Source organism: Mesocricetus auratus, unplaced genomic scaffold, assembly GCF_017639785.1.
Source record: "Mesocricetus auratus isolate SY011 unplaced genomic scaffold, BCM_Maur_2.0 Super-Scaffold_100007, whole genome shotgun sequence".
NCBI classification, from domain to species: domain Eukaryota; kingdom Metazoa; phylum Chordata; class Mammalia; order Rodentia; family Cricetidae; genus Mesocricetus; species Mesocricetus auratus.
Genome location: NW_024429191.1, coordinates 77,383,532 through 77,398,768, shown reverse-complemented (window position 1 = coordinate 77,398,768; position 15,237 = coordinate 77,383,532). Strand labels below are relative to the sequence as shown.

At 42.0% G+C, this 15,237-nt stretch overlaps 1 protein-coding gene across 3 annotated transcripts; it reads left to right on the top strand.

The window, feature by feature from the left end:
- Positions 1–6,544: 6,544 nt before the first annotated feature.
- On the top strand, positions 6,545–12,029 carry LOC121141498 (keratin-associated protein 4-3-like). 3 transcript variants are annotated; one of them, XM_040749671.1, is made up of 2 exons: positions 6,545–7,073; positions 11,512–12,029. In XM_040749671.1, exons 1-2 carry the CDS (start codon positions 6,545–6,547, stop codon positions 12,027–12,029), a joined length of 1,047 nt encoding a protein of 348 aa, XP_040605605.1. The 3 variants fall into 3 exon arrangements, with proteins under 3 accessions (XP_040605605.1, XP_040605607.1, XP_040605606.1); XM_040749673.1 differs by lacking the exon at positions 11,512–12,029 and having other exon boundaries at positions 6,545–6,753; positions 6,874–7,084; XM_040749672.1 differs by lacking the exon at positions 11,512–12,029 and having other exon boundaries at positions 6,545–7,084.
- The last annotated feature ends 3,208 nt before the right edge of the window (positions 12,030–15,237 follow it).

Genomic DNA, 15,237 nt, shown 5'->3' with positions numbered 1-15,237 from the left:
CCCTAGAAATTGTCACTGGAAAGCATAGATATAGATGTTTGGAGCCAGTACTTGGATCCCTCCTGTGGACAGTCTATTACAAAGTTCAATCTTTAGGCAGAAGAGTTCAAGCCTCTGTGCTTCTACATGTATTTAAGGGAATATGAGCAGGCAGCATGCTAAAGCAGGCTGTGTTTAAGGGGCTGTCATAAAAGGTCTGTGCTCTGTTGGATTCGGTAAGAGTAGAACCTTACACAGAAGGTTTTGCAGGAGTAGTAACAAGGATAGGCTCTCCAGAGGAACCTGGAAGAAACTTGCAGGGAGAAGATTACAATAATAGAAGCAAAGTGTGTTTTCCATAAATGCCAACCCATTTGGCATCGTTTGACAGGGGGGTTCTAGAATTTGAGCAGGACTACAGCCCTTCCTTTCTTAGATGCAAAGTGCCTGCATCTTTACACTGCTACTCGGTTACCACCATCTGTGACTACTCGACATAGGAGAGATGCAGGTACAGTAGCTATATGTAGAGAAAGTAGCAAATGTATATGAAAAAATTATCCTCAAAACACAGCACACAGTACCTGTGTAGAGCATCGTTTTTGTCCATTCATACCCCTTCTTCTATTTACTCCAGCTCATTAGAGGAAGTTATAGTAGGAACATCAGATGCCTTCTTTGAAGACTAACATCCTGAGAGTTCTGAGTCAGTGGCCAAATAAATATTCTTATTTAACTACAGCTGTTATTCTTTGCCATTTACATTTAACACTCAAGCCAAAATTTCCAGGACTGCACAGTAGATCATCAGTGCTAAATATATGCACTAAAAGTTGTGTGCCCAACTCCACAAAACAAACACTACTGATACAAATGGATGAATTTGTCCACACATAATAATAATGGAAGATTTCGATGCTGCCTCTTCAGTCTATTGGTCTTCTAAACCCTTCTCCAAAAATTACCACAAAGCTTTAGTGCTGGCTTATACTATTAGGTCATACATACTGAACAGGAACCTAAGAATGTTCCATTATACATCCTACATGTTCTCAGGACCCTGTGAAACATTTCTCCAAATCATATTTAAGACCATAAATCAATTCTTAATAAACACAAAAAAAAACATGAAAATAAGAGCCGGGCGTTGGTGGCACATACCTTTAATCCCAGCACTTGGGAGGCAGAGGCAGGCGGATCTCTGTGAGTTCGAGGCCAGGCTAGACCGACAGCCTCCAAAACAGAGAAACCCTGTCTCGTAAAAAAACCAAAAAAAAAAATGAAAATAATTCTCATGCTATCAGATCAAAGTGGAATGAAATCAGCAGTGAAAGAGATTACAGAAACAATGCTGACATAGAGAAATTCTTTGAGTGATCAGTCATTGGATAAATCACCGAGAGAGCTATAAAATTCCTAAAATCAAATACGAATGAAAACACAGCCTATTAGAACCTGTGGTCCACTGCAAAGGTGGTAAATACTAATGTTTCTAACCATAAGTACCTATAGTTATAAGTAAGAAGTCTTTTTTTTAAAAAAAAACTTTCCAAAAGACAGTTGTCCTCACATGGACAATCACTACATTTCCTTCCATATGTGTAAAAACTATATGCATGAAAATGGAAGATGGCCTTTAGGAAATGGTAGCAGGATGATGGTAGAGATTGAGAGACAGGTACCATCAAAGTACATTATATACCTATATGGAATGTCACGATGAAATCATTATTTTGTTTCATTAATATGCACTAATGAAACAAATATATATGCATATACATGTGTACTGATACACATATATTTGTAGAACCTACAGTAACAGATATTCTAAGTTGTGGTGCCCATGTCTTACAATTATGAATACCAGGTTCTCCTTCAAAATCCACAGATTCCTGGGAGTTATACTCTACTCCTGTCCTAGTTGCCATTCCTAACTGGTTACCCATCCCATAATTATACCCATATTAATTTTCAGAGCTAAATGTTTCTACCTGGATTCTTTTGTGACTTTATCAATCCCATTATTCCCAAGGAGCTACATTCGGCAGCAATACTTCCTATAAAACTGAGGGTTTAAGCCGGGCGGTGGTAGGTAGCACATGCCTTTAATCCCAGCACTAGGGAGGCAGAGGCAGGCGGATCTCTGTGAGTTCGAGGCCGGGTTGGACCGACAGCCTCCAAAACAATACAGAGAAACCCTGTCTCATAAAACAAAAACAAAAAACAAAAACAAAAACAAAAAATAACTGAGGGTTTAATGAATTGTCTCTACTCTGAATTTCTCCACAATGCTGATGACCCCTTAACTGCCCTACCCTAATCATCTTAGTAAAGAGAGCATCTTTTGGGCCACCTAGAAATAAAATGAGTTTGCTGGATCTATAGCCTTTAAGAATAAGTGTATTCTGGCAGGGCGGTGGTGGTGCACACCTTTAATCCCAGCACTCGGGAGACAGAGGCAGGCGGATCTCTGTGAGTTCGAGGCCGGGCTGGACCGACAGCCTCCAAAACAGTACACCCTGTCTCGTAAAACCAAAAAAAAAATAAGTGTATTCTACCATATCTTCTTCTCTGTAACCTTTGATCTCTTCCTTTTCTTGGTGCTCTTTACACTAGTCACTTGTCCTTACATGACTTCGAAACTTAGTAGCATACAGACTTCACACTAGTAACTGTGTCTGTGTGTCAGGAACCAGACAGTGTGGCTGCAGTTTTGGTTTCCTAGCACTTCTTAAGCTTCAGTATATATGTTGGCTGGCCCTGGGGTCTCCTCTGTGGAGTCAGTCTGAAAGAACCCAGCTTGAAGCTTCTGTGACAGCTGAGAATGCCTTCTTCCTTGACACCACTGGGATGAGATCCTCAGCACCTTTGTGTGTTCTGTATGAAGGTTATCTCCTCCTTTTTGCCACATGACTCTCTCCTGCATTGCAGCAGATGTCATCAACCCAGTGACACAGGGAGAGCCTGCAAAAGACAGTTGCTAGCAAGAGAAAGTGGTTTTAAAAATGAGGGGCATTTTCTTGATTAATGGTTGAGGCAGCTCACGGGTACTACTCCTGGTCTGCGGTCCTGGATAGTATAAGAAAATAGGCTGAGCAGGCTATGAGGAGCAAGTCAGTAAACAGCACTCCTCTATGGCTTCCTGCATCAGCTCCTGCCTCAGGTTTCGGTCCTGCTTGAGTTCCTGCCCTGACTTCTCTTAGTTGAGCCAGTGCTATGAAAATGCAAGCTGAAACAAACCCTTTCCTCCCCAAATTGCTTTTGTTCATGGTGTTTTACAATAGAAACCCTAACTAAGACAAATGCTCATGGAAGGCATGAGTCAATGAGCTATGACTCTTCTCCAGTGGTTCCTCCTGGTGGGGGCCCACAAAACCTCCTAATGTTGGTCCTCGGGGTACTCAGACTGTAACACATAGCATTCGGTGGATACTCTACATAAAGCACAGCATGGAGTGAGCATAACTGAGGCTGCCCTTGATGTTGTCTGTCCAAGAGAGTGTAGGATACAGAAGAAAACAATTGAAATTCAAAACAGAATGACATTCTGTTGCAGAGAATTCAAAAAGAGCAAAACTAAGATTCATTGTTTAAAAATGCAAACCTAGGGGATTGAATTTTGAGTAAAGGAAATAAAAAAGATTATTCCAAAAATTGGGATAGTAACTCTGGTGGAGGAAGGGAGATATAGTCAAGAAAGACATGTGGGAACTCTACTTGATGAAGAAAAGACTCTCCACTGGGATGTGAGTGGGTAGATACTGGCTTAATAATTATTTTCTATGTTATACACGAATATTTCATACACCTTCCAGGATACCTGTGTTTTTATAATACCAATTGCAGAGTCTCTGTGGCCACCATGGCTAGTAGAATAATGATCTGTTCATGTGTTCAACATGACTAAGTAGGCAGCATTGCTTCAAACTTTGGGAGTCTGACTCTGAGGAGTTTATTTAGGCATATTTAAGCATAGCATGTGTTGGTGAAAACTTCTCTGGTGATAATTAACTTATCCCTTGTGTACAACAAAACACACACAAAATCTCTTTGAGGAACAAAGTAAGGTAAATAAAGTTTGGCTGTGACTACATCAAAAACTCTTTGTAAAGTCGGCGTGATACTTTCCATGAAGATGACTTTTATAGATTGACTGCATGTGACACCTTCTGTAAAAATAGTATCTATAGATTGTCTGAGAAAAGCATGATAAGAGTCTTGAGGGAGGATCCACTGTGGTCTTGGCCACATAAACAGAAAATGGTCACCAGGATATTTACCAGATCTGCACCCAGCCTTCTGGGTAGATAACAGGCTACATATCCCTTCATTTGAAGCAGCAACACTGTGTTTATTTGAAGGAACATCATTCCAGGTTCCCCTTACCTGTGAGTAAAGGACCTTTGTGCTACCTACAAATCAAATACTCACAACCAGGCATAGACAAATAACATGGAAAGATTTAAAAAATAAGATGAAATTAAATAAAAATAGGTGGATATTATTATTTCATAAATTGTTCTGAATATATGTATCATTTCACAGCAGGTCTAACAATATTATTTAATATATATTCTGAAATGTGTAAGTGAAGCTTGATAATCCAAAATAAGCTTCATTTTCTGTCTGTTAAAAATAACTATTGTATCTCTATATAGATAAAGTGTGAAAAAAAAAGGCCAGAATGAAACCCACCTACTGGAATTATACTTTAGCTACACATAGCTACACAGAATGCATAGTAGGTATTTATAAAAAAGAGTGGACTGTGCATTTGCATATTTGCATAGCATAAGTGATACCTGGTAAGTAAAGTCTGGTCTGCTTATCATGTATTTAAATTACCTACCGTCAACAAGCATCGGATTACTTACGTTTTCAATTGAAATTGACTGCTGAGTGGCATTTGCAAATGCCAACCATGCCCATTCACAATTCCACTGTGTTTATCTGATCTCTTCCATTACATTATCCTATAAAGACAAAAGGGAACACACTGTATAATAGAAAAATTATTCACCCCTTTCTACTCACTGTGATAAGAGAAGTATTTGTAAGTGTGGTAGAGATGTTTAATATCAACTCTACTTAAACAAACTGTAGAACTTACCCAGTACATGGACTCATGATGTTCCCATGTCTGTGTTTCCTCTGTAATCACTTAGTGTTCTGTTTATAGAAATTTTTCACTGTACTCCAAAATAGAGCAATTATTCTTACCCATGTGGGTCTGTTGGTGTTGGTAATAGAGTAGCTAACAACAACAAAGAATATTCATCAAAGCTTAAATTTCATTGTTTGTGATTCAGGGTGATTTCTCTGTTATTCACATACTATTAATTGAAATTTCATTATTTTGAAACCTATTTTATTCATTGAAATCAACACAAATACATGTAATATGGACAATTAAAGGAGGTGGGTCTGAAACTTCAGTGCCTATTTACAGAATCTGAGATGCTGAAAATCTTCTGAGTCCCAGGCTCCACTACACACTAATTAAATAAGAAGCCACGAACTGGCTAGTTTACAACACTCTTCAGGGTGTCTCTACCATGTAGCCAACCATGAGAGCCACTGTTTCCGGGACTGGTATTATCTACCTGTCACCTATGACAAGAATACACCTTGTCTTTTGGGTCTAGAGAAGTGGCACAGTGGTTAAGAGAACTTGCTGTACTTGTAGAGGACCAGAGTTTGGTTCAAGGATCAGCCACATCAGAGGACACCCACTTACCTTTAACTCCAGCTCTGATGCCCTATACTGACTTCTACAGACACTTATATGCATGCACACACATGTAGACCCACAGTCTCCCCCAAAATAAAAATAGATCTTAACGGAGACATTCCCCCTCCCACCAGAAGTCATGAAAAGAAATAACTCATTAAAAATATTCTGTCTCTCTGTCTGTCTCTTCCTCCTCCTCCTCCTTTTCTCTCCTTCTCTCTCTCTCTCTCTCTCTCTCTCTCTCTCTCTCTCTGTGCGTTTTGCATGGGGAAATATCTTTCTTAATCTCCTCAAATTAAGCCTCCATTGATGCTTTTATTAGTCTCTGTATATCTTTTATTAAAATATTGTATTTGTATTAAGTCTGTGTATGAGTATGTATACATCCAGAAAAAGTTGCAGTTTCTTAGAATATAAGAGGTATTTTCATACAATTACAGTACCACAACCCTGACTTAAGGATACAGTGGGACATACAAAATGAGAACAAAGTAAACAGAACCAAGATGCAAAATGCCAGGAGACAGTGCTCTTCAAAGAAACTGAATGAGGAAAGACATTTAGATGGTGGCTCAGCAGCAGTGGACAATGAGCACACCAGGAAAAGTAAATCATGTTTTTCATCCACCTTGGTAATTTAGCTAGGAAAAGAAACTTACATAATTTGATAATCGCCTATTTATTAACACAAACAATAACAAGGAAAGAATGCCGCATGTGAGGACAGCACCCCTCAGCAGGGTATAAAAGGGGATGTGGGCAGGGAGACTCCCACTTCCAAACCTTCCAACCCACCTTCTTGTAAACCCGTCCAGAACCTCCACCTCTCACACCATGGTCAACTCTTGTGGCTCTGTCTGCTCTGAGGAGGGCTGTGGCCAAGGCTGCTGCCAGCCCAGCTGCTGCCAGACCACCTGCTGCAGGACCACCTGCTGCCGCCCCAGCTGCTGTGTGTCCAGCTGCTGCAGGCCCACCTGCTGCCGCCCCACCTGTTGCATTTCTAGCTGCTGCAGGCCTTCCTGCTGCCGCCCCAGCTGCTGTGTGTCCAGCTGCTGTCACCCCAGCTGCTGCATCTCCAGCTGCTGCCGCCCCTGCTGTAGCAGTTCTAGCTGCTGTGGATCCAGCTGCTGCCGTCCCAGCTGCTGCATTTCCAGCTGCTGCAGACCTTCCTGCTGTCGCCCTATTTGCTGTGTGTCCAGCTGTTGCAGGCCCTCTTGCTGCATCTCCAGCTGCTGCAGGCCCACCTGCTGCCGCCCCAGCTGCTGTGTGTCCAGCTGCTGCAGACCCCAGTGCTGCATCTCCAGCTGCTGCCGCCCCAGCTGTTGCCAGACCACCTGCTGCCGCCCAGCATGCTCTAGTGGTTCCTGCTGCTGAGTGCTGCACACATAGTCCCCTCTTCTTCACCATACGCGGTTCCTGACGTAGACCATCTGCATGTGGAATCCTGAGAGGCCCATTGCAAAGCCTGATACAACTGAGATGAATTGGAACACCGAATATATTGCCCCAGTCCTGCCTGTTTCTGTCTAAAATGAACACACTTGGGAACTTCCTTTGAACTCTATAATCTCTTGTCATAATTTGTTCTTTGCTAGATTTTTTTACAATCAACCTTCCTACATCTTAAATAAATTGAAAAATTGAAGGTACATAAATAAAATGTCATTGTGTCTCCTTATCTTTCTTGCAGAAATTGTTTCCAATTGCCCCTTAATGCCTTGGTAAACAGAGTTTACTGGATCACACAGGGAAACAGTCATCCCACTGGGTTTTCAGACCTCCTGACTAAGAATATCCTAGCGTATCTACTTGTTCACACCTTTTGATTCTTTCTTGCCCCTTTATGGGTGATGAGAGACCAAATGAATCTACAGTAATAACCAGTGGTTATGCTACACTCCCTGAACACATAGCAGCTAGAACACCACACATTTATTGTTTGTTTCTGTAGATCAGGAATCCGATGCAGACAGACTTCATTATCTTTGTCCTCATATGTCAGCTGGCCCTGGGGTCTTATGTTATGGACAGCCTGGAAGAGTCCACTTCCAAATTCACTACTGTGGTTGCTGAGAACATTTGTGTCCTTGGTAGCATTGGGGTGAGAACCTCAGAACTCCCACACACCTGGATTCATCAAAGCCAGTGACAGAGGGACATCTGTGTAAGAGGGTTGGTCACAAGAGGAAAGTTAGATTTTTTGTCACTTCACCCCTGATTGTTGCCAGGTGCTGTTGGTTAGAAGTAAATGGCTCACACAATAAACATTCAGTGAAGCAGCAGGCAGAGAGAACTGAGGGTCACAATAGGGGAAACCTGTCCTGAGGTAGAATACCAAGCAAGAGAAAAAAAAGTACAAATAGTAATAGTCTATGCAACATTCACAAAATTTCTATAAAGCTAACCCACACTGTTTACAGATAGCTATTGGTGGGCTAACGGTGTCAAGAAAAGCAAAATGAAGACCTCCTGGAATCCTGAGGCGTGGTTCTCTGGGGTTGTGTGAGTACAGATGTGGACAAGACAGATACGGCCATTCTTGGAGATGAAATGTCTCTTTGACTTGGCCTTAGGTTACACTACCCGAGGAGCCATTGTAATGTAAATGTACACACATTTCTGGTTTCTGCATGTTTTCATAATAGCAAAGATTATTTTCAAACAGGTGAACTGAGATGCTTAGCTAGATTTAAACAGCAAGACTAGTTTAAGCAATGAAACTATTTTAAGAGCAAAGAGGAGTTAATCAATGGTTGGAGCAGCATTTCCATTATTTCTAATACATAGATCACTCTCAAGATTGATAATACTGTTTAATATATACTCATTTATATATTTAATACATTCAATTCATTTAATATATATTCATTTATTATACATTCATTCATTCAATACATATTCATTAGTACTTAATGGAGATTCATTTTTAATTATAAGGAAGTTAATTGTGTAGGAAATATGTGACTTTTCACTTGACACACTTATTGTGTCTCTGTATAAATTGTGAGGTTGTAAGTTAGACACTGTTACTCACCTAATTGTCTATTTTAGTTACAGACAAGATACACACCAGGAATTTGTATATGCTAACAAGATGCTTGACAAGATATAATCTCAGCCTGTGCCAGGTTTCTGAATGATACCGCCTAGCTCCTGGATAGCTTTTGCAAATACAGTTGTCTTCACTCCATTCTAGCTGCACTGATGGTATTTAACTGACTCCTTTCATTTTGGTATTTTAAAAAGATCCCTCATGGAAGGCCTTACCCTCTCTGGGGAACAGAAGGGGGATGAGATGGGGGCGTTGGTGAGGGTCATGGGAGAATGGGAGAGAGAAGGAACTGGGATTGATAAGTAAAATAAGATTGTTTCTAATTTAAACAAAAAAATCTAGGAAAAAGATGAAAAGAGTAGTTTAAAGGAAGAAAAATTACTCAAGAGACATTAAACCCCACTTACATAGTGCAAGTTCAGCCTAGGTAGATCACATGGTTCTGGTGCCTTGCAGTGTCATCAATTATCTCTGTTTGTATCTCAATGGTATCAATCATCCCTTCTAGACTACCAGTAAAATTTAGGGAGGGGTGTGTAGACTGATGTTTCTCGGTGTGGGGTTTCCTCTTCAATAACCCAGTATGCCATCTATAGTGACTTCCCACTGGCCTTCAGTCCCATTCTCAATGCCGTGGATCTCATAGTCTACAATACTTACAGCTCAATGTTTCCACTTACGGAAATTTTTCTCTGTGATTTAGATGGCAATGAGTGAAATGTAACTGATTTACAAGTTCTCTTCTGAATGCAAACAGCCATGTACTATGGACATTTTAAGGAGAAAGATTCCAAACTTTGTTGGGCACTGGAATAAACTATGGAATTTTATAAGCCTTTGACACACATGATCTACTACAGACCTAGTAAGTGAACAATTATAAGAGAAAGATTAGGCAAAGGGAATTTTTGACATTTCCCAAATAATTCAACCATGCCTCCAACTAGCTTAGTGGCTATGATTGTTTATAAATTGTTTTATAGGGGGAATGTACTCTGTTCTAGTTGTGGGAGAGAGGGCTGGACTTAACTCTCATATGTAGTTTTCAGTGTTGGGCTTGACCACAGGCTCTTGCACATGCTAGACAATGTTCTACAACCAGGCTATAGCCCCAGCCCCAGAGGGCTTCCTTAATTTCCCTACATCTACAGAGAAACCTCTCTTCTAATAGCCAACTGTGTCTTTGTCTTTTTAAGCTGTTTCTATAATGTAGCAAATCTAGTAAGCATTTGACCACTACAATGAACATATACAATCTTTCACATTTTTCAGCACCACAGACAAAAACCTAAAGTAAAAGCACAAAAGAGAAAAGTTTTCTTGGACAGCCAAGGAGATGAAAATCTTGCAGGGGGAGTGGTCTTTAAAGTATTCTAAGGATGACATCATCACCAGCTACTCTTTGCTTCTTCAGCCTAAGGGAACAAGCAGAGGCAGCATCTAACCACCTAGCCAACAGGATGGGGTTTGTACCCCCTCCAAGTCTTACTCTGATCACACTATAAACAGGTTCAGGTTGAAGTCCTCACATCAAAATACTTCCTATCATTTTCTTGTTATATTATTATTGTTAAAGGAAAAGCTGAATGTAGCAAACCAGTCTGCTACTCAAATCGTGGAGCAGGGGTGTCTACAGGGTCCAGGGCCTCAACAGACACAGCAAAGTTGGGTAGAGGCTAGACTAGTGGTTCTCAAATTTCCTAATGTTGACCCTTTAATACAGTTCTTCATGTTGTGGTAACCCCCCAACAATAAAATTATTTTCGTTGCTACTTTGTAACTGTAATTTTACTACAGTTATGAGTTATAGGGTAAGTATCTGTGTTTTCTAATAGTCTTAGGTGACCCTATGAAAGGTGACCTCCAAAGGAGTCGTGACCCACAAGTTGAGAACCACCGAGCTAGAGCAAGAAGCAATGACAAGATTGCTGTACAGTAGGAGTTCTGATGTCTTGAAACAGAAACAGTATGGCTGGCAGGATCAGTTAAAGCCAGAAAACAGGATGGCAAAGGATTAAGACCAAGAAGAACAACACAGGGACATGCATTTCATGATATCACTCAGCTCTGCAGCCAAAATTCTCTGAAATGATATGACAACTAGTTTTAGAGTTTTGTTTTTTGGTAGAAAACAAGAATAAAACCCAACATTTTACCACCCAGCTTACCACCTGGAGATTATTCTATTTCCAGTTTTAAAAGATCTAGAAACTGGGTCACAGTCCACATGGAGAGGGGTCTGGGGTCCAATCTTGTCCCATCTGAGTCATTATGATGAGCCACCAAATGAATGCAGCTTTGTCCTCCTCGGTCATGAGAAAAGATCTGCAAGAATAATCATTGCCTGAGTAGACAGTTGCATGGGACAGCATGAGACTGAAGGACAGACTAATAAAACACGCAGTGTCTTGTGAAAACGCTTCTAAAAGGAACTAAAGCCCATAAGACACTTCACAGATGGTTCATCAAAAACTTACAGTGGAAAGGAAACTGTTTTCCATTAGCCTTGATAATTTAACCAGGAAAAATAACTCACCTAATTTGATAATCACCTATTTATTAACACAAACAATAACAAGGAAAGAATGCTGCATGTGAGGACAGCAGCCCCTCAGCAGGGTATAAAAGGGGATGTGGGCAGGGAGACTCCCACTTCCAAACCTTCCAACCCACCTTCTTGTAAACCCATCCAGAACCTCCACCTCTCACACCATGGTCAACTCTTGTGGCTCTGTCTGCTCTGAGGAGGGCTGTAGCCAAGGCTGCTGCCAGCCCAGCTGCTTCCAGACCACCTGCTGCAGGACCACCTGCTGCCAGCCCAGCTGCTGCCAGACCACCTGCTGCAGGCCCAGCTGCTGTGTGTCCAGCTGCTGCCGCCCCAGCTGCTGCGTGTCCAGCTGCTGCCGGCCCAGCTGCTGCATTTCTAGCTGCTGCCACCCCTGCTGTAGCAGTTCTAGCTGCTGTGGATCCAGCTGCTGCCGTCCCAGATGCTGCATTTCTAGTTGCTGCAGGCCTTCCTGCGGTCGCCCTATTTGCTGTGTGTCCAGCTGCTGCAGACCCCAGTGCTGCATCTCCAGCTGCTGCAGACCTTCCTGCTGCCGCCCCAGCTGTTGCATTTCCAGCTGCTGCAGGCCCACATGCTGCCGCCCCAGCTGCTGTGTGTCCAGCTGCTGCAGACCCCAGTGCTGCATCTCCAGCTGCTGCCGCCCCACCTGTTGCCAGACCACCTGCTGCCGCCCAGCATGCTCTAGTGGTTCCTGCTGCTGAGCTCTCACCCAGTCTCCTATTCTTCATTATCCAGCATTCCTGATGTAGCCCATGTGTGAGCTGCATCACAGAGGCAATTGTAAAGCCTCTGTCTTAACACATTGTGTCTTACCTTCCAAATACTGTACCTGTGTTTCTGTCAAATGAACAAAAGTTTGATTTTTCTGTGAAATCTGTAAACTTATCCTTACATTCTTTTTTTTTCTCTTCTCCGTTTTCAGAAATAACTTTCTCCCCTGTATTAAATAAACCTTAGTTTTGCAAGCACATCAGTGTTCATATGTCTCCTCTTTCCTCCTTCAATTGTCATCCTCATTTGCCAGTATATTAGCTCATTTCTAACAATGCCATTATCACAGCAGATGATGGCAGGTGTGTCTGCTGTATTTCCCCCTGCATCCATCTTTCTATATAGGAAGAAGATCTCATTGGGCAAGCATGCAAGCACACCACCTCTAATTGAAGAGTGGTCTGAGCACAGAGTTCAAGCAAGGAAATGCAGTTGTGATCACATGCTCTCCCCCACTTCCTTCAAAGAGGAAGTGTGTCACTGTGGTGTTACTGAGGGCCTGGGTGTCAGAGGAGAAGAATTTTAGTATGTTGCCTAGGGATGATTCTTGTAGTATTTTGGTGAAGAAAGTGGCTGATTTTTGCCCTTGTCTGAAGAGTCTGCCTCAGATTAAAGTAAAGAATTTTGGATTAATTGTGTTGGCAGAGAAAACGTCGAAACATTTTAGTATAGACTCTGTTGCATGATTATTAATGTTAACTTAATGAAGACATATAATGAAAAGAAGCAAGCTGAGCAGGAAAAATATTTGAGGAGAAAAAGAGCACCAGAAAGTGAAATGGAGCTAAATTCTGTGTTCAATGAGATAAACAGATTAAGAAATGGAATGAAGTGAGTGATGACCTCAGGACAAGATCTGACCCAGCTAAGCTTCTAACTTGTGAAAAGGAACTAAAGAAAAGCTTAGAGCCAAGTATAGTGGGGAGCAGCTTTAATCCCAGCACTGAGAAAGCAGAGGCTGGTGGATCTTTGAGTTTGAGGCCAACCTGGTCTAGAGATACAGTTTCAGGACAGCCATGCTTAGGTGGTGAAAGACAGAAAGCTGGTGAAGATGTAATTTAACAAGGGGGCCATGTCCAGCCCCAGTAAGCCGCAGAACATGGCAGCTTCATTTACATGGTTCTGGCTTTAGAGTTAAAGATAGAAGAAATGGGTTATGAAATTAGCCTCTGTACCTAAATAAAGCTACTAAGGCCAGGCATGTGTCAGGCATGCCCCTGAATGGAGGCCAAGTAGAGAGACCATTGTATTAAGTTAAAGCCTGAATTGCCTTGGAAAATCTAAGATGCTGGAGATGCCAGTTATGGAATACCTACCCAGGAAAACTGCTAACAGGGAGTGGAACCAGCCCAAGAGAAAAAAAAAGTGTGTTGCAGTCAACAAAGCTGAAGGGAATTGGAGATTTGAATAAATTTTTTATTTAAACATTTTTGAAATTTCATGTATGAGTACTGTATTTATATCATTTCTACCCCTCCCTTTCCCCCCACTCCTCTTATGCCACCAACTCCTTCTCAAGTTCAGAACCCCCTCTATAATTATTACTGTTTCACACACACACATACATACACACACACACACACACACACACACACACACACACAGAGCCAATTAAACCCAGTCAATGCTGTTCTTTTTTATTTTTTTTAATTTTATTTAAATTAGAAACAAGCTTACTTGACATGACAATCCCAGCTCTTTCACCCTCCCCTCCTCCCTTGTCCCCCCAACCCCCTCAACCCCCCACTCCATTCCCCCTCCACTCCCCAGAGAGGGTGAAGATTCCCTCCATGGGAATCTGTCTGTCATATTATCCCAGGCAGGGCCTAGGCCCTCCCCCATGTGTCCAGGCTGAGACAGCATCTCTCCATGTGGAATGGGCTCCCAAAGTCAATTTGTACGCCAGAGTTAAATACTGGTCTACTATCCAAGGCCCCATAGATTGCCAAGACCTCCTCACTAACATCCATGTTCAGGGGGTCTTGGTCAGTTCCATGCTGACCTTTTAGTCACCAGTCTGTGGTCCAAGGGCTCCTCCCTTGTTCAGGTCAGCTGCCTCTGCGGGTTTCACCAGCCAAGTCTTGACTCCTTTGTTCATCACTCCTCCCTCTCTACAACTGGTTTCCAGAAGTTCAGTTCTGTATTTAGCTGTAGGTGTCTGCCTCTGCTTCCATCAGTCACTGGATGAAGGCTCTAGGATGGCATATAAGGTAGTCATCAATCTCATTATTGGGGGGAGGGCATTTAAGGCAGCCTCTCCAATATTGGTTAGTTTACCAGTTGGTGTCATCCTTGTAGATCTCTGAAATCTCCCTAGTGCCCCATCTCTTTTCAAACCTGTAGTGGCTCCTTAACTCAACCTCCTGCTCCCCCAAGTCCTTCTCTCCTCTCTTTCTCCATTCTTCCTTTTCCTTCCTCTCACCCCATGTTTCCAATCCCCTCAGGAGATCCCATCCCATTCCCCTTCTCTGGGATACCATGCATATCTCTCTAATGGTCCTCCCTGTTTCCCAGACTCTCTGGCAGTAAGCTGGCAATCCCCTGCTCTATGTTTAAAATCCATATATGAGTGAGCACATACATGTTTGTCTTTTTGTGACTGGGTTACTTCACTCAGAATGGTTTCTTCTAGTACCATTCATTTGCCTGTGAATTACAAGATACCATTGTTTTTTATTTTTCCGCTGAGTAATACTCCATTGTGTAAATGTATCACATTTTCTCTATCCACTCTTCAGTTGAGTGGCATCTGGGTTGCTTCCAGGTTCTGGCTATTACAAATAGTGCTGCTATGAACATAGTTGAACAGACGTCCTTATTGTATGAATGTGCATCTTTTGGGTATATACCTAAGAGTGAAATTGCTGGATCTTGTGGTAGACTGAATTCCATTTTTCTGAGGAATCTCCATACTGATCTTCAAAGTAGCTGAAAAGTTGGCACACTCAACAACAGTGGAGGAGTGTTCCCCTTATACACTCCTGTTGAGGGACTTACTTTTTAAGGAAGATGGGTAGGGATCAAATTTCAGTTTTCTATATTGTTCCATACTCTATTGTGTTGGTGTCTCTATGTGTCTTGTACTGTGCCATTATCATGCTAGTTTTATACTGTGCCATTATGCTAGTTTTATTGGCT

Coding starts and splice junctions, on each gene's coding strand:
- LOC121141498 (XM_040749671.1), top strand. CDS start 6,545: ATGGTCAACTCTTGTGGCTCTGTCTGCTCTGAGGAGGGCTGTGGCCAA. Junction 7,074..11,511: donor CCCAGCATGCTCTAGTGGTT/CCTGCTGCTGAG, acceptor GCTCTGAGGAGG/GCTGTAGCCAAGGCTGCTGC.